Source organism: Azolla caroliniana, unplaced genomic scaffold (genome assembly GCF_043228905.1).
Source record: "Azolla caroliniana isolate FFs.n. ecotype wild unplaced genomic scaffold, voAzoCaro1.0.p SCAF_1, whole genome shotgun sequence".
In the NCBI taxonomy this organism is placed as follows: domain Eukaryota; kingdom Viridiplantae; phylum Streptophyta; class Polypodiopsida; order Salviniales; family Salviniaceae; genus Azolla; species Azolla caroliniana.
In genome coordinates, this window is record NW_028230436.1 from 8,210,057 (window position 1) to 8,233,536 (window position 23,480).

The 23,480-nt window shown below is 38.2% G+C and overlaps 3 protein-coding genes across 11 annotated transcripts; 2 read left to right on the forward strand and 1 right to left on the reverse strand.

Annotated features, from left to right (window-relative positions):
- The first annotated feature begins 635 nt into the window (after nucleotides 1-635).
- LOC147868800 (DNA (cytosine-5)-methyltransferase DRM2-like) lies at nucleotides 636-8,278 on the forward strand. Of its 6 annotated transcripts, none has more exons than XM_087323457.1 (11): nucleotides 636-653; nucleotides 3,467-3,577; nucleotides 3,711-3,804; nucleotides 3,882-3,997; nucleotides 4,315-4,399; nucleotides 4,470-4,558; nucleotides 5,493-5,640; nucleotides 5,720-5,811; nucleotides 6,268-6,343; nucleotides 6,491-6,597; nucleotides 6,814-8,278. In XM_087323457.1, exons 1-11 carry the CDS (start codon nucleotides 651-653, stop codon nucleotides 8,077-8,079), a joined length of 2,187 nt encoding a protein of 728 aa, XP_087179583.1. In that variant the 5' UTR covers nucleotides 636-650; the 3' UTR covers nucleotides 8,080-8,278. The 6 variants fall into 6 exon arrangements, with proteins under 6 accessions (XP_087179583.1, XP_087179566.1, XP_087179590.1 ...); XM_087323440.1 differs by lacking the exons at nucleotides 636-653; nucleotides 3,467-3,577 and adding exons at nucleotides 708-1,680; nucleotides 1,762-1,829; XM_087323464.1 differs by lacking the exons at nucleotides 636-653; nucleotides 3,467-3,577 and adding exons at nucleotides 708-1,411; nucleotides 1,762-1,829.
- A 944-nt stretch (nucleotides 8,279-9,222) lies between these two features.
- Nucleotides 9,223-14,564, forward strand: LOC147868801 (non-structural protein). Of its 2 annotated transcripts, XM_087323491.1 has the most exons (8): nucleotides 9,223-9,389; nucleotides 9,623-9,662; nucleotides 9,779-10,093; nucleotides 10,178-10,223; nucleotides 10,599-10,696; nucleotides 11,135-11,256; nucleotides 11,359-11,418; nucleotides 14,442-14,564. In XM_087323491.1, the coding sequence occupies exons 1-7, from the start codon at nucleotides 9,247-9,249 to the stop codon at nucleotides 11,408-11,410; spliced, it is 816 nt and encodes a 271-aa protein (XP_087179617.1). In that variant the 5' UTR covers nucleotides 9,223-9,246; the 3' UTR covers nucleotides 11,411-11,418; nucleotides 14,442-14,564. The 2 variants fall into 2 exon arrangements, with proteins under 2 accessions (XP_087179617.1, XP_087179610.1); XM_087323484.1 differs by lacking the exon at nucleotides 14,442-14,564 and having other exon boundaries at nucleotides 9,224-9,389; nucleotides 11,359-11,871.
- A 2,250-nt stretch (nucleotides 14,565-16,814) lies between these two features.
- On the reverse strand, nucleotides 16,815-20,603 carry LOC147868802 (GDSL esterase/lipase ENOD8-like). Of its 3 annotated transcripts, none has more exons than XM_087323500.1 (5): nucleotides 20,229-20,603; nucleotides 19,120-19,320; nucleotides 17,918-18,063; nucleotides 17,482-17,746; nucleotides 16,815-17,244 (listed from the first exon to the last, which is right to left on the reverse strand). In XM_087323500.1, the coding sequence occupies exons 1-5, from the start codon at nucleotides 20,566-20,568 to the stop codon at nucleotides 16,985-16,987; spliced, it is 1,212 nt and encodes a 403-aa protein (XP_087179626.1). In that variant the 5' UTR covers nucleotides 20,569-20,603; the 3' UTR covers nucleotides 16,815-16,984. The 3 variants fall into 3 exon arrangements, with proteins under 3 accessions (XP_087179626.1, XP_087179642.1, XP_087179634.1); XM_087323516.1 differs by lacking the exon at nucleotides 20,229-20,603 and adding an exon at nucleotides 19,440-19,584; XM_087323508.1 differs by lacking the exon at nucleotides 19,120-19,320.
- Nucleotides 20,604-23,480: the final 2,877 nt, after the last annotated feature.

A 23,480-nucleotide genomic window follows, 5' to 3' on the forward strand; every position in this document is an offset into this window, starting at 1 on the left:
AACCTCAAAGTTTGTTAAAGATCCAAGATAATGACCTCAATGTATGTGGCATGTCAATTAGTAAGGATTCTTTAGATGGTTCTACAAGCATCAAAGTGCAAATGTAATGTGTACGAGATGGTGGTGAGAAAGTGATGCAATGCGATGATGAAGAAGTACACGAATTGCATCTGGCTATCGTCGGACATGTCGAAACGAATGTGGGTGACCGATGATCTCCACGATGTGGTACATATTTGGTACGGCCTAGATGATGTGATGCGATCGATGTGTCTTGAATGCTACCATTCATGCATGGTCTTTGAGTTCACGAGTCTTTTGTTTGCGCTCGCTCAACACATTCATTCAATGGGAGAGAGCGAGTGACATGCCGACTTGGGTCTCTACTCTACTCTCAATTGAGAATTCCCTTTCTTCTTTAGTTTCTTTGATGGCCAATGGCCCACATGGGAAGTGAGTGAGAGTGAATGGAGGAAGCTTTTTTTAAGTTCTCTTTCCTTCTGGTTTTAGCCTTCTTCAATACTTTCCTGACCAATTTGCAGCGTCTCCTCTGGTCAGAAGACCCTCCTCTCATTTCCCCTGCTCAACAGGCACAGCAACAGAGTGGTCCTGCTCCGTCCGTATTCTCACCTCCCTGGATAACAGCAGGCATGGTTCTCTTATGTCTCTCTTACTTTCCATACGGACTTGCCATTGAAATTGAGACAAGGAGAACGCTTTGTGTAGCCGTCGATCACTGGGAAGGCCTTAGGATTTCCACCCTATTTTCTCGCCTTTATAGAATTCTGATTTGTGCCTCCGCAGAAACCATAATTTCTAATATATGTGAAAACCCTTATTTTTGCATAAACCCTATTTGATCTCAAATAGGCGATTAACGAGAGGGATTGATCGTAATTTTTTCCTGCCATTTCATCATGTATGACCTCTCAGAAGCACGAATTGGTTTGGCTTCTGTATGCCATGGAAACTTTAGCATTACATATGTAGGCTTGTGATCTGAATTAGGTGCATCATTCCAAATTTCAAATTTTGTATCATATCTAAGGCAACATGTTTGACTAGTATTCTAGCACCCTAGCTTGCTGTATGGCATATCAATTTTCTTAGGGAAAGTTTATATGCATAGAGTTCATCATACTTATCATGCCTCATTCGTGTGTAGTTGTAAGACAATCTCATGAGCACTGGTTCTGTTTGGAATCTGTTTCTATGCATGCAAGAAATCCATTATTTCTTCCTGCATATGTGCCATCCTTGCAGTAGTATCTGCAATGGCCAATTCTTTCTCTTCATTAACAAATTTAGCAATATCTAAACATAGCACTGCAAAAAGATTGGGCTTGTCTATCTAACAAAAAAAGTGATACCACGATGAACCCATATGTGTATTGTGGCAGCAGCCTGCTTGGTATGTTGGTGCCTCTGCTGTATGAATTTTATTCTCGTGTATTTTTTACGTATGCCTCTTGTGCAAATAGTGATTATGTCTTGTAATTTTGTTTTGCATATAATTGCTATCCCCTCTGGCCTCTCATTTTCATGCTTAGCGTCCAGATAAATTGGGCCACATGTTTGGGAACCAATGTATGAGGGGCAACATGCATTGTGCTTTTTGGCTTTCTCCTTTATTCCATGGGAAGTCCCTACCGTTCCAAATTTGTAACTCAAATAGACTTGGTCATATAGTTGTTGCCTATCCCTATGCTTGGCTTGCTCTTCAATGCTTCATAAGCTTACCGTTTTCTGCTTGTTGTGCAGGAATTCTATCCTCGGTGATTAATTACTTTGTATCTTGGAGGTTGACCCGAGTATTGCCTAATATCATGGTGCGTTGTTCGTCATTGATATATGTGCATACAATGACTCAGTTAAAATTTGTTGATGATTCCTGGCATCCGAAATTTCTCCCCAAGAAACTCAGATATTTTACTATTTACAGAGAAAAGTTGTCTTTTGAACATTTGTTGTTGCGCGCTATCCTGTCTTTGGAGTTTGTTGCCATGAAGAGAGAGGTTAGGATAGTACAGATTGGCCTTGCTGATTTTTAGTGTTAATGGGGTTTGTTTATGGGTTTCTTGAGCCTTTAATTTTGGGCTTTCTATTGGTCTCTGTTGTCTATTGTTTTCAGTGATCTGACAAAATTGTGATAATAATTAGTGTCTTGTGTGTTTTGTGAGGTTATTGGGGAGACAAATAAAATGAAATGCTATATTAGTGTCTTGAGAACAACAAGGCTGAGGAATCCCATTATCCATACATTTAAGTTTCTCAAGTCAGATACCGAAGAGATATGATAGGCCAACAAGTGTGAGGAAGAACAAGTCAAGTCTACCCTCGTGAACCTCCAAAAACAAGTCAGATTTATTGTGACCACCATAAGACAGAAAGATATGCTCCTCTCCATGCTCCCGACTCAACCCACCTCTGTCATTCCGTGTCTGCTCACTTTGGCACTCCATGCCAACGCTCTAACAGTTTACGTTGATACTTTCTTGTGCTGGGGAAGTTCAACAGGCTTGGGCTTTGGCATCTTTTGCTACCTCTCCCATGTTTGCATTTCCTTCTCTACATTGTCTTTTATTGTAGAGATGCATGTTTAAAATGGACCTTAACCTTGCTAGATCTACTTTATGGCCGGGTTCATTTATAATAGTTCGATGTTATTTCAGCCTCTAAGTACTTTCCCATTGCCTTACGATGTTTGCAATGCCTTTTTGTAGGAATTCTAGTAGTTTTGTCTTCAACATAATTTTATTTTCATCTTTTCTATCACCCATTGCATTTTACGTTGCATTTACTCTTTTAAGGGCATTTCTATATTATGTCTCATGTGATTAACCTCATTGTTAATCAGTTGGCATAAGACACCATCTTCGCCCTCACCTCCGTCTAACAAGACTTGCATTTTGGGTATTTTATTTGCCCCTCAAGCACTACTTGGTTTAGCTCCCTCCCTCCCTTCACTTCTTTGATATCTTTTTGGTGTTTTCCATAAGTCTGTCCCATTTTCGTGAGTATGCTCAGGTTCATTAACTCTATGGTATTTAAACATATATGGTGTCTAAGAGGCGGGTCTTCGTGTTGAGTGTCAGGTCGGTGCATGTAGCAATTGATGGTAGTTACCAGTGTGTGAGGAAGGATCTTTTTGCTTCATTGTGAGATGCTCCAGCATTGTTTGTCTTAATCTTGTACATGCTGTACGGTCATACACACCTTATTGGCTGTTTTTTCTCTTCAAAGACAAAACGTGCAAGCAGCACTAGTACTCTGGACCTGGTTTCTTGAGTAGAGAGTTTCTTGAGTACACCTTATATAAAGAGGAGACACTCTTAGAGATGGGGTTTTTTAGAGAGCCAAGTCGTGCATTATCTAAAATCTTGTGGTAATAGTGAAAATGGTGTTCTCTATGTAAGAACTGTTAGAAGATGCATATTAGATGCTCTTTTCCATTGGAACAGGAAAGGAAAGTTCAATTTTCGAGCTTTCAGATTTTATTCAAGCATCTGAAAATGATATTGTGATGGAAGATCTTTGTAGAAAGAAGAGTACAGAAAGTGGAGAGGGACAGTCTAATGTAAGTTGGCATTTTCTTTTTATTGCAAGTATGCTAAAGATGAAGGGGAATCTGTTTTGTTGAGAAGACTCAGCACTGTAGAACTTCTATTCATTTTCAGCTCTGATCAATATCCTTTCTTCATGAAATACAGGTATCTCAGGGTGATGAAGAGAACAATGCAAAGAAGGCTCTTCTTGAAATGGGCTTTCTAGAACACCAAGTGGTTCAAGCTCTAGAAGCTTGTGGTAATACTAAAAGTGATGCGTTGTATTTGTCATTTGTTTTTTATTATATATACTATAAGACTTGTCTTTTTTTGCAGGAAAGGAAAGCTCTATATTTGAACTTTCAGATTTCATTCAAGCACATGAAATTGATCTTGAGGGGGAAATTTTGGGTAAAGAACACCTTTCAGAATCTGTAGAGATAAATTCAGATGTAAGTTCTGTTCTTTAAAAGGTTACATTGGAAGTTTTGCTTTGTTATTTGCATTGCTGGATTAACATAAACAGTTGTTTTAGTCAGTTTTAATAGGCTATTATGGTCTTTTAGAGATGTTAATATATTTTTCTTCTCAAAAGTTCTTGATCTATGATATTGTTGTTGAAAATAGGAAATATGATTTAGGGTGCCATTTTAGAAAAGATCATGCTTTGCTAAATTTAACAGAGAATTTGAATGTGGCAAGTCTGACATTGTAGGCGTTTTTTTTTATGGGGACATAATTATTAACATTAACTTATCAAACTTTTCAGTGTGGAGGAGAAATAGACGTGAAAGTGGCTCTTTTGGAGATGGGTTTCCCAGAGATCCAAGTCATGCATGCAATTGAAGCTTGTGGTAAATTTTAATATTACAATTGATGTTGTTTGTAAATACATATTATATAAGTGCGGTTCCATTTATGCAGGAAAAGAAAGCTCAGTTTTTGAGCTTTCTGATTTTATTCAGGCACATGAAAATGATCTTGTCAGAGAAAACAATGCAGGTGGTTCTAAGGTAATTAAGTTTAATCTTTGTTTGAGTATGGAAATTTTCTTAGGTTAATATTTATTCTTAAAATTGTCTCCCTTTTGTTGAGAAAACTTCTAGGTAATGTTTTATATTTGTTTTCTCATCCATCAATTAGGTGCATGTATGATTACGGTTCTAGCCTAAACTAAATCCTGAGAAAAAGATGTGGCGGGCTATGTATCATATATAGTGTCATTGGATGTGATATTGGATAGTGTAAATGTTCTTGCAAGCATACTATTGTAGGCAATGGTACACATATAAAGGTTGGTATCTTCTTTGGCTCATTTAATAAGCCCTACTGTCTAGCCTTTAGATTATTTGAAGCAGAGGCTCTTCAGTTTGTTGATGCTTTACAATTTTAAACAAACTCAGAAGACATCACATTTTGGATTGTTGAGATATGCACCATTGTCTCTGATAGACACATAGTGACATCTTTTCTTGTAAATGAACATGCACTACATCACAAGAAGTGTGGAGTGATGTCTTGCACCTGTATGCTATATATCGTTATTTCTTCCTCTATGGTAGCTCCATTTCTGTTGAGTTACAGCGATTGTAAATGTGTGCCATATCCAATTGTACGTCTGAGAGTCAGGACCCTACGAAAATTGCTGTATTGGAATGTAGGAATTTTTTTATTTTTTTCTCTGTTATTTGAACATTTTCAGATATAATTGCTTAGGTTGTAGCAGGTTGTTTTATCTCTTGTAGATGTTGAAATTTAAATATCTTCTCTTTTAGTCAATCTCCATCATTGTAGTTAAGATATAATTAAAGTATCTATTACTATTGTGAATGCTGAACTATCTATACTGGTCTAATGGATTTATTTGTATCCTTGGGAATTGTGTAATGAGGGAGAATATACAAATTGATATGTTTTAACGTGCAACTCTTTCCTTCATGCTGCCAGGAACTCAACTTTGACGACCTCTATTCTGCATATCGGAATGCTGATTCATGGAAAAATATAGAAGAAAAATATAGTGCCAAAAATATAGCTGAAAGCTGTGAAAGCATCTCGCCTATCTTTATAGAGAATCAAGTTTTACATCTTCGTGGTACACAAATGGGGTTTTTACATAAAGACTTGCAATGTTTTATAGACATTTTCTCATGCCAATATTCTATTTGATTTAGGAAAACAAAGTGTGATGAATGACCAGGATGTAGAACATGTTGGTCAAACTCATACAAAACAATGTGCACGTGTTGAAGAGTGCAGCCCTGATGTAAGATAAAACTCTTAAGAAAAACTTCAGGGAATGATCCTCTTCCTTGTAACCTTCTTTTTGCCAAAACAGTCTACACTACTGGAAAAAGATCATATATAGCATCCATAGGTCATAGAAAATGCACCTAACACTGGTATGTCACTGATAACTACATAACTAGCATGTTCATCATGCCTATAAATGAAAGAAAAAATATGTTTGTTCCTAGACTCTCAAGGAATGTCATCGCTGCTTTACTCACAGGTAGCAATTGATTCTCCTCCCATTGTAAGGGAAGAGAATGAGACAGCGGGGAGGAAGTGAAAAACGAATTTGTTTTTGCCTTCGTTCATTGTAGATTTTACTGATGTGTAATGTAATAGGGAACCGGTATTTATGTAAAATATAAGAAACCTAAGACATGTGAATGTGAAGTCCGTACAGCTGATAAGTTGAATGAGTGTGAATATGCAGGAGGCGCAGGTGGTAAGGGATCTGCTAGAAATGGGATTCTCAAAGATACAAGTGTACTCTGCCATTGAAAAATGTGGTAAATATGAATGTTTTACACCATGAAATATGTAGTGGAATCTTAAATATGCCTCAGACTTAGGACACATGGCAATTGTGATAGGTTATTGTTATTTTTTCTTTTTAAGATATGTGGAATCATATGTATATTTCTTCATGGGTGTAGGAAAGGGAAGTTCGATATTTGAGTTAACAGATTTTATTCACGCACAGCTTATTGCTGATGAAGAAGAAGGTCATGATAATGCATGTATTACACATAGCAGCTCTAATGTAAGATATTATTTACCTAAGAAAATTATATATATTATCTTAAATTTAGTCCAGAATGTGGATTAAAAGACATCCAATTAAAAGTGAATGGGTCACTGCTTCATGCCGGATTCTACATTGGATTCATTTTTTTCAAACTTTTTGATGCCCAATAGGTTTGCACTCACTTTTTAAGGCTTCATAAACATCATTTGCTTTCATGCATGTTATTTATAGGAAATAAGAACAAGAGTGTCAAGATCTGGAAATTCTCCCCTGTCATGGGTAGACAAAGCTGGTGATGTGAAACTGGAGAAAATTTGGGATGAATGGGAAGAATCTGATACTCTCGATGAAGCAACTGAACACTCCATGCTATCAACACCAAGATCAAGAAAAGATAAGTCAAAGGCAAGATTGACAAACAGCGAAAGGAGAGGATCTTGTGTAAGGAAAATTCAATGCATGGTTCCTTCAAGGATTGGTTTTGGTAGTATGAACGGTTTTGGCGTTCCCGGTAATTTTCTGCCTTCCCAAGTCAGAAGGTTAGACATACAGATGGTTAGAGCACCGTTCTTCTATTTTGAGAACGTAGTTTCATCTAGATCAGCCTGGAGTACTATTCAACGCCATTTCCATGGAATTGATCCGGAATTTGTGGATTCCAAATACTTCTCATGTGCAAAAAGAGAACGTGGTTATGTCCATAACCTGCCTATTGAAGGAAGAGAAATCATCATTCCAGAACCACCCCTTACTATCAAGGATGCTTTCCCTGACAAAAGCCCATATTGGCCTCTGTGGGACACCAGGAAAAAGCTAGAATGTATTACCAAAAAGCGAGTCCCGGAGAAGAAATGCCGTGAGATAAGAGAGAAGATTGAACGATATAGAGGAATGGAAATCCCCTTGTTAGAGCAACAAGAGATTATAAGCACATGCAAAGAGTATAACTTAATTTGGGTGGCCCCAGGGGAGGTGGCTAATTTGGAACCCAATGAGATGGAAATGGCTTTGGGCTTCGATCATGACCATACTCGAGGCTCATTTACAATGAAAGAAAGGTTAGAATCATTAGAGAATGCATTCCAAGTAAATACAATAGCATATCATTTGTCTCCTCTAAAGAGAATGTTTCCAACTGGGATACGAGTTCTTAGCCTTTTTGCTGGGGTGGGAGGAGCTGAGGTGGCTCTACATAAAATTGGCATCTCTCTCCGACATGTGGTATGTGTTGAGATCAAAGAGAAATGCCGAAATGTGGTCGAGATATGGTGGAAGAAAACCAATCAGAGTGGGAATATTATCTTCAAGAACGATGTGCAAGACCTTACTTATGATGCTTTATCGAGCATCTTTGAGGAAATAGGTGGGTTTGACCTAGTTATTGGAGGTAGCCCATGCTCTGATCCATCAGGTGAGCAGAGAGAGGAGGATTGCCGCCTATTTTATGAATTTCCACGTATTTTCAATATCGTGAAGCAATTAACAAGCAAAGGGTAATGAACTAATGAAAATATTGAAACAATTAAAGGTTACACACTAAATGCTGGAAGAGAGTTTATGTCAACGATGTGACAAAAGGGAAGATACTTAGTTGTAAACATAAAAGGTGGAGAAGCTTAACAACTTGATAAAGATTGTATTCTCGGCATGATGTATATTTTATCCTTGATTAATCATGTTAGATTGGAAAGCTAAAGAGTTGTGATTTTCATTGTTGATTTATCTTCTCTTTTTAAAGGTTTGCATTCTCGTTTGGAAGGTGTAAATTTGTTTTAAGTTTTGAGCAAAACAATACGTATTGTATAATTTTGTTGAGACTGGTTCTTTTAGCAAACCACTTGGAAGCATACAGTGTAGTGTGCCTTTGCATTCATACATAAATAATCAGCTAATATGAGATGCTCTTAAAGCTTGCTCGGTTTTGAGTACACTTTTTTTGTGTTTGGTCTGTTTTCCTTCATTCGTGGGTGTCTTTTCTTCTTTGCATTTTGTGTTCTTATGTATAACCATCAACAGTTATTCTAACCCTAAACTCATAGAAGACTGGAATATCACCAATTTATTATTGAATGAAGTGGTATGTTGAGTTTTGAATCAAGAACTGCCAATAATTCAAAATGCATATGGCACCGACGAGTTTGTCAATTTTTGCCATGTTCTCGAGTAAGTTTTAATCTAATTTTAGTAGAACTCCATTTTACCTATCTTGATGTTCCCAAATGTGCATTTGATTATTTTCACCAAAGAAAATCAACTGAAAAAATAGACAACTTTAGATATATGAAAATGCTCTAATCCTCTACCAACATGATACAAGGCAAGCGATATGAAGGTTTTGTCTTTTACTGCATTTGCATTGTGGAGATATGTGAAGGGTACTCGTTGAGCATTGCACTATTATGACCATGAGAATCGAAGGTAGAATCCCTGCGCTTGTATCGACCTCCTGGCACTCGGATTTTGCCCAAAGCCACAGCCACCACCATAAATGGTGAGGGGGGGAGCAAGAGAAAGCAGAATCCTCCATTGAAGAAATAACACACTCGGGATTTGTCCGGCCGGACAAAGTGTGAACACGACGCCGCCAGGACCAGGAGACAACAACCCAAAACAAAATTGAACTGCGCGGGAAAAACAGCAAAATCAGAGTTTCAAAGACGACAGATGGCCGCGGCGGCGGAGAATCAGACAGTAGAAGACGGCGATGGCATTATCAGAGTCCGCAGCGATGGTGGCGTCTTTGACAGGCTCTCAGTCTTGAAAGATATTCTCGGATACTTCCTCTTCTCCTACAACCAGATTCCTCTGTAAGAAGTGCCTCTTGTGGATTTACCTTCATTGCTTCTTCCATCGTTTTCCCGCTCTCACGTTCTCTGCGCATCTATCTAATTTTAGTTTGGATTCTTTCATTATTAATTTTCGATGCTTTATTTTGTGTTGCCTTCTCCCATTACCTCTGAAAATACTTCATCTCTCAAGGAAAATCTTTCATCTTCTGATGAGATACATTATTTTGACCGGAAAAATCTTTCATTTTCAGGCCTATAGATGAGTTGGAGCTCGTTACTGCTGAGAAAATAGTAAGGATCTGTTTGAATAAGCCCTAGGATCTGTGTATGTGTATATATGCATGCGTATGTTTGTGTCATTTATATGTATTCGGTTTCACGAGGCTTTCTTTCATTCTCAACACAAGGATTCTGATGGTGGTGAGGAGTTTGTCTCAAACCCCAGAGAGCTGAGAGAAAGGAAGAGAAAATCTCGAGAAATGGCAAGAGAGATGAAAAATCTCAAGAAGCTGAACGAGTCAGTCAAGATGATCCTTACGAGTCTTCAATCTGCCTTGGAGATGCTTGAACACATCCCATATGTGCTTCTCATCCTTGGATCATCTTCGAAACAACCGTCAGCTGCATTTGAAGTTCAATTCCAAGGGACTTTTGCTCGGGTTGATCATCATGAAAGATGTTTCTTAAAATCAGAAAGCTATACAAAGAGTTTTTCCAGAAAGGTTGTTTATATTTTATACTTCTTTAGCAGTGGATGATGTTGGTATAATCTGAAGAGATTGAACTTGTATCCTGATGCATTTCAGATCATTCGAGAGTTGATATCGCATGAAACAGCTCCTTTCTTTACAGGTGAGATTTCTCGTTTCTTGTTTTTGTCTTAAATTGCAATAATGGATTGGTTAGTATTGCAGATGCAAAGAATATATGCACTTAATCAGATGTTTGACATGGAAATATAATATTATACATACACATCTAAACATTCCCTATGAGAGGTATATAGACACACATAGAATGACACATAATAAGGCACACTTTTTTGAATATACATTTGTAGTGTTTTCTCTTCATTAAGTCACCTCCATTTCTAGCAATTTGAGTACATATATGTGTGCATTGATATATGCTAATATGTTCCCTTGATTTGCAATGAATTTTGCGAAAGTCATGTCAAGGCATATTGTGTGGTACTTGAATGATTGGTTCTTGCCTATGTTAATATAGGCATGCGAAAGCTTTTTGTGTTTGTCAAAACTGAAGCAAATAGTTGTGTGCCTGAAGACTTTATACCAAAACGTGGCTACAGTCTGCCGGTGAAAAAGGTAAGCTCATTTCCCTCAGGAATTTTTATCTTATTGCAAATTCTAGCTATATAAGAAAATAATTTCCATTTTGAAATAAAGCTAGTCATTAATGCTGATCTACAAGATATATTATATGTTTGCCATTATATGTTTGCACACATCCTTAGTGAGGAGTCATAACTCCTGTTGAGATTAAGATGTGTCCTCTGTGTTACCTGCCGTGTGGCAACAGATTAATTTTTCGTTTATTACTCTTGGAAGATGTTTATCGTGTATAATTGGGTTAGTTTTTTTATTCATGAGTATAATCCAATTTTCTTTTTCTTTAAGTTATGGATAAAATGGTGATTATTTTTTGTAAATGGGTAAAATCTGTCTTCTGAGAAGAGGTTCCGATTTTGAAAACCTTTTTTTCTATATCTCTATATATAAAATGATTATTTTTTTGTTATCCAGATGCAACCAACTATCATTCAACTTACATTATCCTGTGAGTGTATACATAGAGAGAATGAACTTCCCTGTGGTGATAACTCAAGAGCTAGAGAAGGCACATCAAGTGCTAATGATATAATATGGTTCTACTCACATTCCTATTCAAACTTAGAGGAATCCAATTTGTTCACTAAACATGTATCTTTTTTGCTTACTAATCATTATCTATAACTTGGATTGCTCAGGTTCCAGTGTAAGAAAACTGTTCGGGGCATCCCTTGTCGTGCTGTCATGTGAAATGCAAGGTGTGTGCATCAATGTAAAGTATCCCACTGTACATACACTAAGATGCATCGCTTTTTGTGCATTCAAGTAAATGCAAGATGTGCATTATTGTAAAGTATCCTACTGCACAGAGACAAGATGTTTCCTTTATGCTTTCGTGTAAAATGCAATATGTGCATTGTTGTGAAGTATCCCATTTATAGAATATATACCAAAAGTTGCTCACGAAAGTTGCAAGGTAGAAGCAGCAAAATGTAGATACATGCAATGTAAAAATCATAATATGAAGTGAGCTTTGTACTCTAGATAAACCATGTTTCACTCTGCATTGCCTAGATAAATTCCATGTGTTGTAATTTTGTAAGCTGATTAATTGGAGCAAACTGATAGTGAGCATGATCTCAAACTAAAATTATGATGAGATTCTCTAATAGGCTTAATGTTTTTGCTTATGTTGGTTTGATTTCATTGCTTGTAATGTTTATGGCTTTTGAGTTACTGGCTTTTGAGTTACTATAATGGAATGGATTTTGTATGATTTCCAAGAATAAAAGTGGGTTTGGTAAACCATGAGGTTCAGATCATAACTTTCAGATAGACAAACGTCAATTTAAGAGCTTTGCAGTACTATCGTGTACTCATAATGCCATCTACAATTGGTTTGATTTATATTGATTTTGTACGATTTTGAAATACCCTGATAACATTTGCAACATTGGGTTCCCAATGGCAGTGTGCAATGAAAGCTTCCTGATTGAAGAGATAGATATATTCTATGTATTTCAGACTATTAGGATGCAACAATGTTCTTTGAGAATCTCCTCAAGTCCATGATGTTTCCTGATCCTGACACAAGAACAATGAAGATATGCATTACATCTACACACTCAAGTATGAATGCATCATATTAAAAGATGTAAATTGAATGGCACACTTGATTTAAATTATGTTAGAAGTACAAATGCCACCATTTTCCATTCATCTTCCCATTTGCCAAGTAGTTTGGCCCACTTTTACAATGGCATGTATGTGTTTTGTGGTTAATAGCCCTCAAACCATTATGTGCCTTAATTTGTTCATTAATTGCTTGTTATTGATAATCAATTCTTAATAAACCCTTCTCCTTGTTGGTTCTCATTATAGTGTTCTTATTGCCCATTCCATTGGTGTTGATTTTTAAGAGTGACCATTACGGTTTTGAGGTTGTGTCATGTTAGCTACAATTGGGAGCTTTGGCAAAGACTGTTATTACAATGTTCTTATTGCTCATTCCATCAATGTTGATTTTTGTGAGTGACCATTATGGTTTTGCTAGGTCTTGTCATGTTACCTACAATTGGGAGCTTTGGCAAATAAAATGTAAATGGAAAACCTTTTCACTCCCCCTCCCCACATAAGTGACACGTACGCTTTGATGGCTAGAGTACGGTCTTAATGATCGATCATATGGACGGAGGTGGGTTGATCCACCACACCAAGGCCTTAGGATCGGTGTGCATAGAAATCCCATCCATTTGTATTGGCAGGTAAAAGTCCACAGCCCATCAACAAGTTTTAAACTGCCACGTGAATAGAGTAGTACATATAAGTTACTGGTCGGGTTCTAGTGGGCCTTGTGACCAAACAATATGCTTTACAATCTCTCTCTCTCTCTGTCATTCGTACTACTAGTCTTATGTCTTGGGTTCGAGATCATATTTTGTGACCTCTCTATTACTATGTAAATCCTCTTAATTTCTCTCTCTCGCTCTTTCTCTTTTCGCTCTACACTTTACTTGTGTGAAGAGAGATGGAGCCATCTTTCTTCTCAAGCAGAGGAGGAGGAGGAGGAGGAGGAGAAGAAGAAGAAGCAGCAGCAGAAGCGAAGAATAAGAAGAACAGCAGCAACAACAGCAGGGCTCGCCATTTCGATGAGAAGGCGAGGGCCCTGTGTTGGCAGAAAGCTGAGGTCTTGAGAGGCCGCCACCCCGAACGATGGAGGAAAGACTCTGCTGGAAACGTTGTGTGCAGAAAGTTCACCAACTGTGATGGTTGCCTCTGCCACGAATACGATCACATCCTCCCTTTCTCTAAAGGTGAAGTAAAGCCCCAATTTTCTCTTTTCGAACCTTTGCTTTCATAACCCTAGATTCCATCTTTACACCCTAACTTTGAGCCCTCCGTATAAAAACTCTCCATAACTTCTTCGACAGCCCTTTAGACCTTAAGTTTCATCTCTCAACACTAAAGTTCAATAAGGGGTTTAGGATCTCAGTAGAAGCTGAAATTCTGGAAATTTGGTTGGTAGCAATTGTAATGTTTAGAGCTTAGAGTTTTGGATTAGCACTTAGGCTCGGGCTTCTCAATTTAGAGCATAGGTTTTATTGCTCAGATTTCTGGATCATTGTTTAGGGCTCAGAGTTTTGGATGTAGGGTTAGGGTTCAGATTTTGGGATTTTGGATTAAGATCCTGGGTTTTTGGATGTGGGCTATTGGGAGTCTAGTTGTGGTGTTACCATTGGAAGGATCCATTAGTATCACATTTTTGGGGTTTAAGGCCTCAAGAGGTTTTAGGATACCAGGCTGAAGTGGCAGTAGCTCCTGTAGTGACCAAAGCATGATTCTGATCAGTTTCCAATATCCGACATATTTGTGAGCTCCCTAAGCAAAGATACTCAAGACTGGCATTAATGTCATCAAAACAGTTCATTGAACATGGATATAATCATTGTTAGTATGCTGAAGTGGAAGAGTGGTTCTTGTCACAGGGCATAAATAGAGATGCACTACCGCTGTTCTATAGTGTAGCTCGGATTCTTTGCATGTTAAGATGACCAAAATCTGATATTTGCTAATAAAATAGCTAGAAATATAGCCAGACATTTTCAAATTTGTTGAAAAATGGCTGTTTGGTGATAATATAGCCAAATTAATGAAGCCATCATAGATCAAAGAACACAGTGGCCATGGGAAGATCCTTTTTTACTTTGGGTGTATAAGTTTGGATCAGCCAAATTTATCTGTGAAAGCGTTGATATTTTCATTTTTATATCCTTTACTATAGGTGGAGAGTCGGATGCAAATAATTGCCAAATTCTTCAATCTCGAGTGAACCGTTTCAAAAGCAACAAGGAAAACTTGCAGAAGGAAGAGCTCGAACAATACTCATGCAATCTTAAGTTTACAGGTTTGTATTATGAAGCTTAATAAGTTTTTAAGTAAATTGTACAAAGTCATGACATAAAACATAAGCTTTTACTTTTCTTGCTGAAGACAAGGAGTTGGATGTTATTGAGATGGCTGTCTATGGAAATGTTATTCGACCGGGTCTCCAGTGCAAGTGCAAAACTATTGGCGAAACATTAGGTATATTCACATCAAAAGTGAAGGGTCCAGAAATGGCATCTTGTGAACTTCCATACGAAAATTCCTCATAAGAAGTAGCATCTCATCAAATATAACTATAGATGGGTACAACAGCAAAAGATGCTGGGTACCTATCGATGCTTTTCTCTTCCGAAATACGTAAAACATATTTATTCATGTCATCACATGATCTCAACGACCAGGAAAATTATTTGAGGTTGGTCTTCAAATTGACTGATATAAAGCTCACACAAGTTATATTTCAATTAGTGTGAACTTTGAAGCTCTTTGTAAATCACATTTCATCAGTTATGGTTATTGTACTTCTCTTGTCATGTTCTTCCACATTTATGTTTCTCTATCACTCCTTGTTCCTTTGTGCTTTAGTGTTTTTATGTAAGATGTTGTATGATGATGGTTGACTTTATGTTTCATTTTTCTCCCTTCATAGATAATATTTAGTCTCCAAGGAAGAATAGAATGTCATCTTTTTATAAGAACTCATCTTTTTGTTACTCAAGCAATGGGTATGACCACCAATGGAAATGCTATAAACTTTAGGAAAATACCTATAAATCAAATCTACATGCTACATATTCAAAAGTTATTTACTTCATATATGACCGCAAGAGGTAAACTCGTCAAGACCCGATTTGAGAGAGGCTTAAAGATTGCATCCCCTCGTTTTTGGGAGATTTGGATGTTGATCGTAGGCTTCACCCTTTGGTGTGTGTGGAAAGCACATTGCCTAAAGGTCTTCCAAGATCTGGTATGCCCCCTGGAGGGATTGATCCTGGATATTTGGTTTTGCGAATATTAGTTACCTACAAGTGGAGTTTGACAAGGTTTGCGGTCACTTTGGTGACATGGTCTTTGCTCGTTTACGCTTTTGGTAGAAATGATGGAACACGCCGATGTTGATGCAAGGAGGAAATGGTCCATGGTGGAACTACCATCCCTCACGCTGGTTGTTTCCTACTCACCTCCCACCCTCCCTCCATTGAAGCCTAGAGGATCGGGCTCTTGCAAACCGGCAATGAATGTCACTAGTTTATAGCTCTAGGTACCCACTTACATTAAGTAGAAAGTATGAGAGGATATGTACGTAGTCTCATATTCTTGAACTTGGCTAGGGGTGTGATTCCCCGAATTATAAATAAGTCACCTTGTATAGTTTTTTTGTAAAAATCTCTCCTTACTAATGGGAAAGTAGCTCCATTTTTGGAAAAAAAAACCCACATTGTGGTGGTAATGTATCGTGGAAACAGGTTGACACTCCAATCTTCCTAAAGATTGGAAGTGTTTATTTACAGAATTTGTTTCTTTTGCACTCGGTCGTTAGACATAATAATCATTGGCCCATATCAAGATCTCTTTCAACATATTTTTTTGTAGTGTGGGCCCCATGGACCACAAGCTCACCACCATTATCTCCGGCCATGCAAGTGCTTCCCTCAATGCATAAACCTCGCCATTCTAGATCGACCTATGCTAGAAATCTTTCGAAGACATGTGTCGATAACAAGATTCTTTAGTCCCTTTTTATCTTATTTACTTTTATGTTTACTTAGTAACGTTTATTTTATTTTGATTTGTTGTTCTCAAAGACGAGACAACACTAAGTTGTAATCTCTTGTTTGGTCTTATAGGCAATTTTGGCCTCTTAAAAGATATTAATGTATCTTTCTTTGTTTCTTTTTAATTTGGGTTTCAAAACCCACCTCCCAATGAATCTTCTCATAAATCAATCGGTTTCCCTTCGCCACATGAGGGCATTTGGGGTGAAATACATATCATGTAATTGAAAGGTAGGTTACTATTTTAACATCATGGAAAGACCTCAATGTTCATATGGATTGGCAACTTTCCAAAGTGACACGTTAGCCCATCAACGGTTTAAACAAGGTTTATGAGTGACTATAGTTGTTACTCTAGTCATCCAAAAAGGAAATCTAGATGCAATTTTGAGGAAGATGAAATTTTGTGACGTTATGCTTCTTATAACTGTTACTACTAATGTGGTAGTTGATAGTTAACCCATTGCATCCAATCTCTAGAGGCCACAACTCACTTTAGATAACACTTCATGAAGCTCATAATATAAACAGCTCAATTTAAAGAATGGATTGAAAAGTTGGAAACAATAACGTCTCAATCAAGAATGAGCCGAATAAGGCAACAACAAATGGTGTTTTACCATATTACTAAAATTGTCAACAGTAAGAAGCCATTCAAAATAAGCTACATGGACATTGTACACTCTCCTTTTATGTTAAACTTAGGTCGTAGATGGCTCCCCGATGTTACTCCTTCTGCAATATATCTAGCAAAAGACTCGGTGGGATGGATTGGATCCCACATTAGATAAAGGGTTGGATCGCTACAACGCTCACTTATTACAAACGTTCCGTTTACATATCCACTTGAACCACATCCAATCTCAGGCACAACATTGTACTCTCCTCCACCTCCACAACATGCCTTGAAAGGATATTGAATTCCTAAATGATAAGCAACAAATTTTATTAGTTCATTGCATGCTACATCCAATAATTTTACGAATTTATACATTCTAACAATAGTTTGGCGATTACGATGTTAGGCATTTATTTCTTTTTAAGTTCTTGAGAAATATCCAATAAAACATTGATTCACTCAAAGATTATATACACTATGACAAAAGTTCTTTGTTTTCCCCCTTCTTGAGATCTATAGAAATTATAGTGAAAAGACATTACCATATTTCTCAGGATTTTGGATGCCATCAAAGTAGATTGAATATGCATCGAAGAAAATCCATTTTGCATCTGAGAACTCCATGCTAAGGTTGTATAACAATGTCTCCATTTGTTGATTATGTAGCTCACATATGCTATTGATAATATTCTTGCATCCATGTTCGTCGTTTTCCAAGGATGAGTACTTTGTCATGAAATGGGGTGAACATCCGAATGGGGGTAGGGACATCACCAATATCTTTCTCGCCCCAAGTCCATATAGAACCTATGAAAACAGCACCGTTATTGGCTTATTATCTAGAAATTTGGAAGCATTAAATGTTTATTCATAAATTTTAGATAAAGTTTTGCCATTGAATATATAATGTAGTTGGTTTATAGTTCATTTTTTCTTTATCAAAGATAGAATATATAATGTAGTTGCAATCATGCTTACTTCCAAGGACTCTTTCATTGAACTTATCACTTCACTCACAACCGTTGATACATCAAAGTCTAGTGATTCTTCTATAAGAGAAAGGTAATCATTGTCGGTTACGTCGAGAAAATATATCGCTTCAGCGATTTGTTGTTGTGTGTATCCTTGATTGCAAAAAAGAAAAATAAACTCAAATAGATAATAAAATGTTTCACCATCCCACATTTTTAGAGAATATCCATGAAGTGAAAGATTCACATAAAAATAAATATCTTGCAATGGGATGACTAAGTGAATACAAATCAATGCAAATATGATTAATGATCTTTCAGTTAAGCACACACAGTTAAGGACATATATATGAACACACATATAGTTATAACAAGGCCCTTATCCTATATGTTGATTAACCTTGATAGGAGAGTTATGGCATTGATTTTACATTCTTGAGAGCACCGAAGGAACCAATTATTAGAAAGCATAGAGTGGTACATGAGGTCAAAGCTAGAAAATTTTAGTATGCCTACAAGCATGCATTATAACTACTGCTCGTAGTTAAAGTTGACCCCACATTTAGGACTCTTTCTAGAGGTTTTTGAATGTAATCTATATTAAAGCATGTAGCACAATATGACGGAATCATATATCGCCACTCATCACGAATTGATGTTCCAATTGAAATTGGAGAAAGTGTATGACCATTTCAATTGGTTGTTTGTTTTAGGGTTGATGGTTGTTTGTTTCAATTATCTTGGGACTTACGAGATAGATTGTTTCAAACTAATCACTTGTTTTGGTTTGAGATCATATCATAGGTGGGAAATGTGGTTGAACCACAATATTTGAGTTTCTTAGACTTCGATGGGAGGCATGCCACTTAATTATCGATTTATATGGCAGAAGTTGTAGATTACAACATTTGTTACATGGTCATAGATCCTATGTTGGTTCAACTCGAAAGCCTCTTTAGTGATTGGGGGTTTGGCCTTAAGTTCAACAATAAAGAGGCATATGGACAGGCAACTATACTTATTTGAGGAAGTGGAGATTCTCTTCAATTTAGGTGCTCTTCTTGCCTATTGGCACTTTATCATGTCATAATATCCATGTGGTGGCAACACTAAATTATCTTTAATACCAATGTGGTGTTTTTTTACATGCAATTAATTTATGTATGTGTTTAAACCACATAGAGAGAAAGAGAGGGGAGGGGGCAATACCTATATCTTGATTCGATGTTTCATTAATCATCGCTTGGGAAAGGAGATATTTAAATTGTCTGAGTTGGGTGGGAAAAGGAAATGGAGTCAACCCGTTGTCTATTGCTTTGGAGCCTGATACAGCAAAGTTTGCTCCACATGTCAAGTTGGAGTTGAATGCTTGTAAATAAGGGTTGATGAAGCCATAACCAAGTATTTGCGCTAAATGTCCCCAAAAACAAAAAAAAAGTTAAGAGGATAAAAAATGGATCTAGCAATGGTTAGTTTATAGTCATAAACGTTAGGAGAACACATATAAATGAAGCATGCATGGTCCATACTCCAATGTATGAAACTATAGATTGCACTTTCTAGTTCAAACCCTTTTTGTTGCACACCCATGGCATGTAGAAAACTTGTGAAAAGGGTCATGGTGAAAGGGTTCCCCGTTGCATTTCCTTCATACTTCATCGACCATCACCCCATTCATTAGATCGAGTACATCCAAACCTTGTCCGAGTCTAGTATCAGTACATTAGATCAGATCACGTATAATCGCCAAATTGTATGAGTCTAGCATTGGTAGGTACACTCTATATTGTCACAATTACGGGGTCTATGCCCTAGGTACATATGAAGAGAGACAAAAGCATGTGCTTTCCACACGCTATTAATCCCTACTCCATAAATATGTTGTCATTAAGGATACTAAGAAGACCAAGATTGGATTACTTGTCATTGTACCCATCCACCACTAGTTGGAAAATGGAAGTGATTTACAATGGATCTAGCTATCAATAGTGATTGGACTGTGGCTACTTGCTAATGAATCTGTTAATGATGATCTAACCAAAGAAAGGAGGTTACAAAGGAATCAGTCACTGACAAAAAGAAAGGAGGAATAGAATTACAAGAGTTAGGAGGAGACAGATTGGATGAAAATCAGGAACAAGTTTGCAATGGAGAATCAACTATTTTGTTGCCAGCAATTATTTCGAAAGGGAGTGACAAATTGACAGAGAAAAATGGGTAGAGGATCGAAGGCAAAGCGAAAAAACTTATCATTGATGAATGATGTTTGGAATGATGAAGAGAAGAGACAAAATGGATTGAGACAAGGAGGATCTTACTGATGAAATCGATGATGAGTCGACCGTTGCTCCATCGCCCTGCGGGCTCTGGGAAATAGTCGAGGCCATAAGGTGGGAAATTGCAGCCCTGAGAGTACGGCGTCATAGCCGAGCTTTCGCCGACATCGACCATGGAAGCTCCGAAGACGAAAAAGAGAGGGTTCCTGCATTGCCCTTGGATAATGCTTCCACCAACAGGGGCTTGCTCGCTCACCTTTCCAAAGGGATGATGATCTCCATAGCCATCCTCACGGATGCCTCTCAGCCCTGAAGATGAGCTGAGCTGAAGCAATAAGAGTAGTAGGAATACTGTGACAAGTGTGAAGCTCACCCCCACCATATTTGAAAAAGCAGTTTACAAGTTATTAGCTGGGGAAATAGAGAGAGAAGGGGGGAGGCATTATATACGAATTTGTTGGAAAATATAGTAGGGGTATTTTGGTAAATGTTCATTCATATCTTGACAAAGTAAGTGACGTTGATGTTGAATATTGGGTACTCTAAACCTCTTTTTTTGTTTCTTCTTTTTCTTTTTGGTTGGGGGGGGAGCATGCTAAAATATCTTCTCACACTTTTTGAGTCAAAGGGATGCGTGCCTTTCTCTTCGAATAGTAGCATGAAACATGTGAAGTCCACATTATGTCCTTACTCTCCCTATGTAAAGTAGAGAGAGAGATTAATGCACGTGAAGGAAAGATTTGGCATATGTGGAAGAGGAGGATGTGGCCACAGGTAAGGACCAAACTGTTGTTATCTCATTTCTAGGGCCCCAATTATACCACGTGCCCCAAAACCTAAGATAGTCACACACGAACCTTATATTGATGGAGGGGAGATCTAACACCCCCAATGAATCCACATTCAAAATTTGACAAAACATTGTGCATAAATGATGCCCACGATTTATGTCATTTAATATTACAACACCTTAAAGGGTTTACCTTGTCGTACCACTACTAGTGAAGTAATTTAGATGGCAACGGTTTTTTTACTGTCATGTCGTTTTAATACAAGAGAGAGAGACTGACTGACAAACAAAGAGAGGATGTAGCTAGATTCGTAAGGTTTTCCTATATGCACTAGGTTCATGGGTTCAACCCCTACATTCCACAATGACATATAATAAATTAAGATGTATTTACAGTTTAATAGAGTGGTTAGAAAGTTGGGTCTCAAACCCAAGACCTAGGGCTAGTGGTAACCATAGGATAAGGTAATAATTATGATAAGAGATAGATAGATAGTGTTAAGAATTAGGTAATTAACTACAGATTAATTAGTACCTAATTATGTGATTAAGTTAAGTGGTAGATTAAGTGATATGTGTGTGTATCTATGTGATAGGAAGTGAAAGAGGAAGTTTACACTTATGAACAACAAGAGAAGATGACCCGGGGGATGATTAACTATATTAAAAAGCATCTTCAAATACAAAAATGCCCACTATGAGGTATATATACATCTCATGTGCAATGGTGCACATGTGTGAGTAGAATATAGGTACTAAGGTGTAAATCCTATATTAAATGAACATGGGAGTGGAGGATCTACAATGCATCCCACTCAAGTACAAAATCCTATTTAAGGCTTTAAGGTTAACACACTAACTAAATTCTATCTAGGTAACTACTAACTTACGTGTATTGACTAAACGACTAAACTAAGTTGAGCTTGATATCTCAACACGCCCCCTCAATCTCAAGTGTGAGGCATCTGACATCTGGTTCTGCTTTTAGTGTTGTCTGGCTTTCGATGTCGGCTTCTGTGCGACTTTCAGTGCCGGTATTTTCATGGCAGTTTCGGTTCCTCCCCCTCAAGCCTATGACAAAGGCTTGGGTCGATTGCTTTCACCCATCATGGATCACGAGCCACTTCTGTAGAGCTCTCAAGCTCTTGTTCGGCCGCTACCTTCATCGTGAAGGCATAATGATGGGCCATGTACTCGTTGTAGCTGAGCCAAGTGATGGGATTCTTCTCTCTAGAAGAACGTCGAAGTTTTTCGCTCGCCAATGTGAGCGCCTTCTTTACTCCGAGTGTCTACATGATGGGTACACCAAACTCACTGTCTATTGAGAGAGCCGACACATCCAAATCACTGTCGTCGGAGTGGTCAACTTCGTATTCGGGCATCTTACCTTTGCCTTTGTCCGATTTCGAACTTGGTCGCGACGTGCTTTGGTCGCTTGAAGGCTTCAGTGGTCCACTTAGCTCGATGGAGCTTGGAGTGTCCTTTGGTGGAGGACATGTTCAAATATTGTCCTCCGAGTTGACGTTCAACTCTTCCTCGGTCAAGCCAGGTGGAGCCGAATCGGGCTTATACCAAGATGTTGATTTGTCGAAGACTACGTCTCGAATTACCCGAACCGCTCGGGTCGAAGGGTTATAGCACTTGTATGCCTTCTTCTCGGATGAGTATCCTATGAGGATACATTTCTTCGACTTCGCCTCAGGCTTATGTCAATTTTCATTCGGGATGCGTACATTCACAATGCTTCTGAACACCTTGAGTTGCGACACGATCGGCCTCCTTCCAACAAGGAGCTCATATGGAGTTAGCTCATGTACTCCATTAGTGGTGCATCGATTCATGAGATAGAGGGCCATGGATGCCGCTTCGGCCCAATAGAAGTTCGGCATGTGCTTCTCATGCATCATGGCGCATGCTACCTCGAGTATTTGCCGATTCTTCCTTTCAGTGATTGCATTTTGTTGGGGTGTGTGTTGGCATGAGAAATCTCTCTGAATGCATTCACTTTGGAGGTAGGAGGTGAACTTGTCGGAGAAGTACTCCTTGCCTCCATCTAATCGTAGGCAACGAATGTGTGGACCGATTTCTTTTTCAACTTGCCCCTTGAGCTTTTAGAAGTGGGAGAGCACTTCACTCTTCTTCTTCATCGAGGAAGATCCATGTGTAGCGCGAGTGGTCGTCAATAAAGGTTACGTAGTATCGGCATCCGCCGATCCTCTGCGTTTCAGCCGGTCCCAATACATCCAAATGTATGACCTCGAGGAGGCCTTTGCTTGCGGAGCTCTCCTTCGGGAATGGGAGTCGATGTTGTTTGTCGAGTTGGCATGCTTCACATACTCGGTTGACTCGTTTCAACTTGAAGGTCGGAAGTCCGATGATGACTCCCTTTGTTTGCATAGCTCAGAGCCGTTGGAGGTTGATGTGGCCGACTCTCTTGTGCCACAACTCGATGTTCGTCTTAGTTTTGACACCTTTGGCATACATGGCTGATTTCACCTCATTCA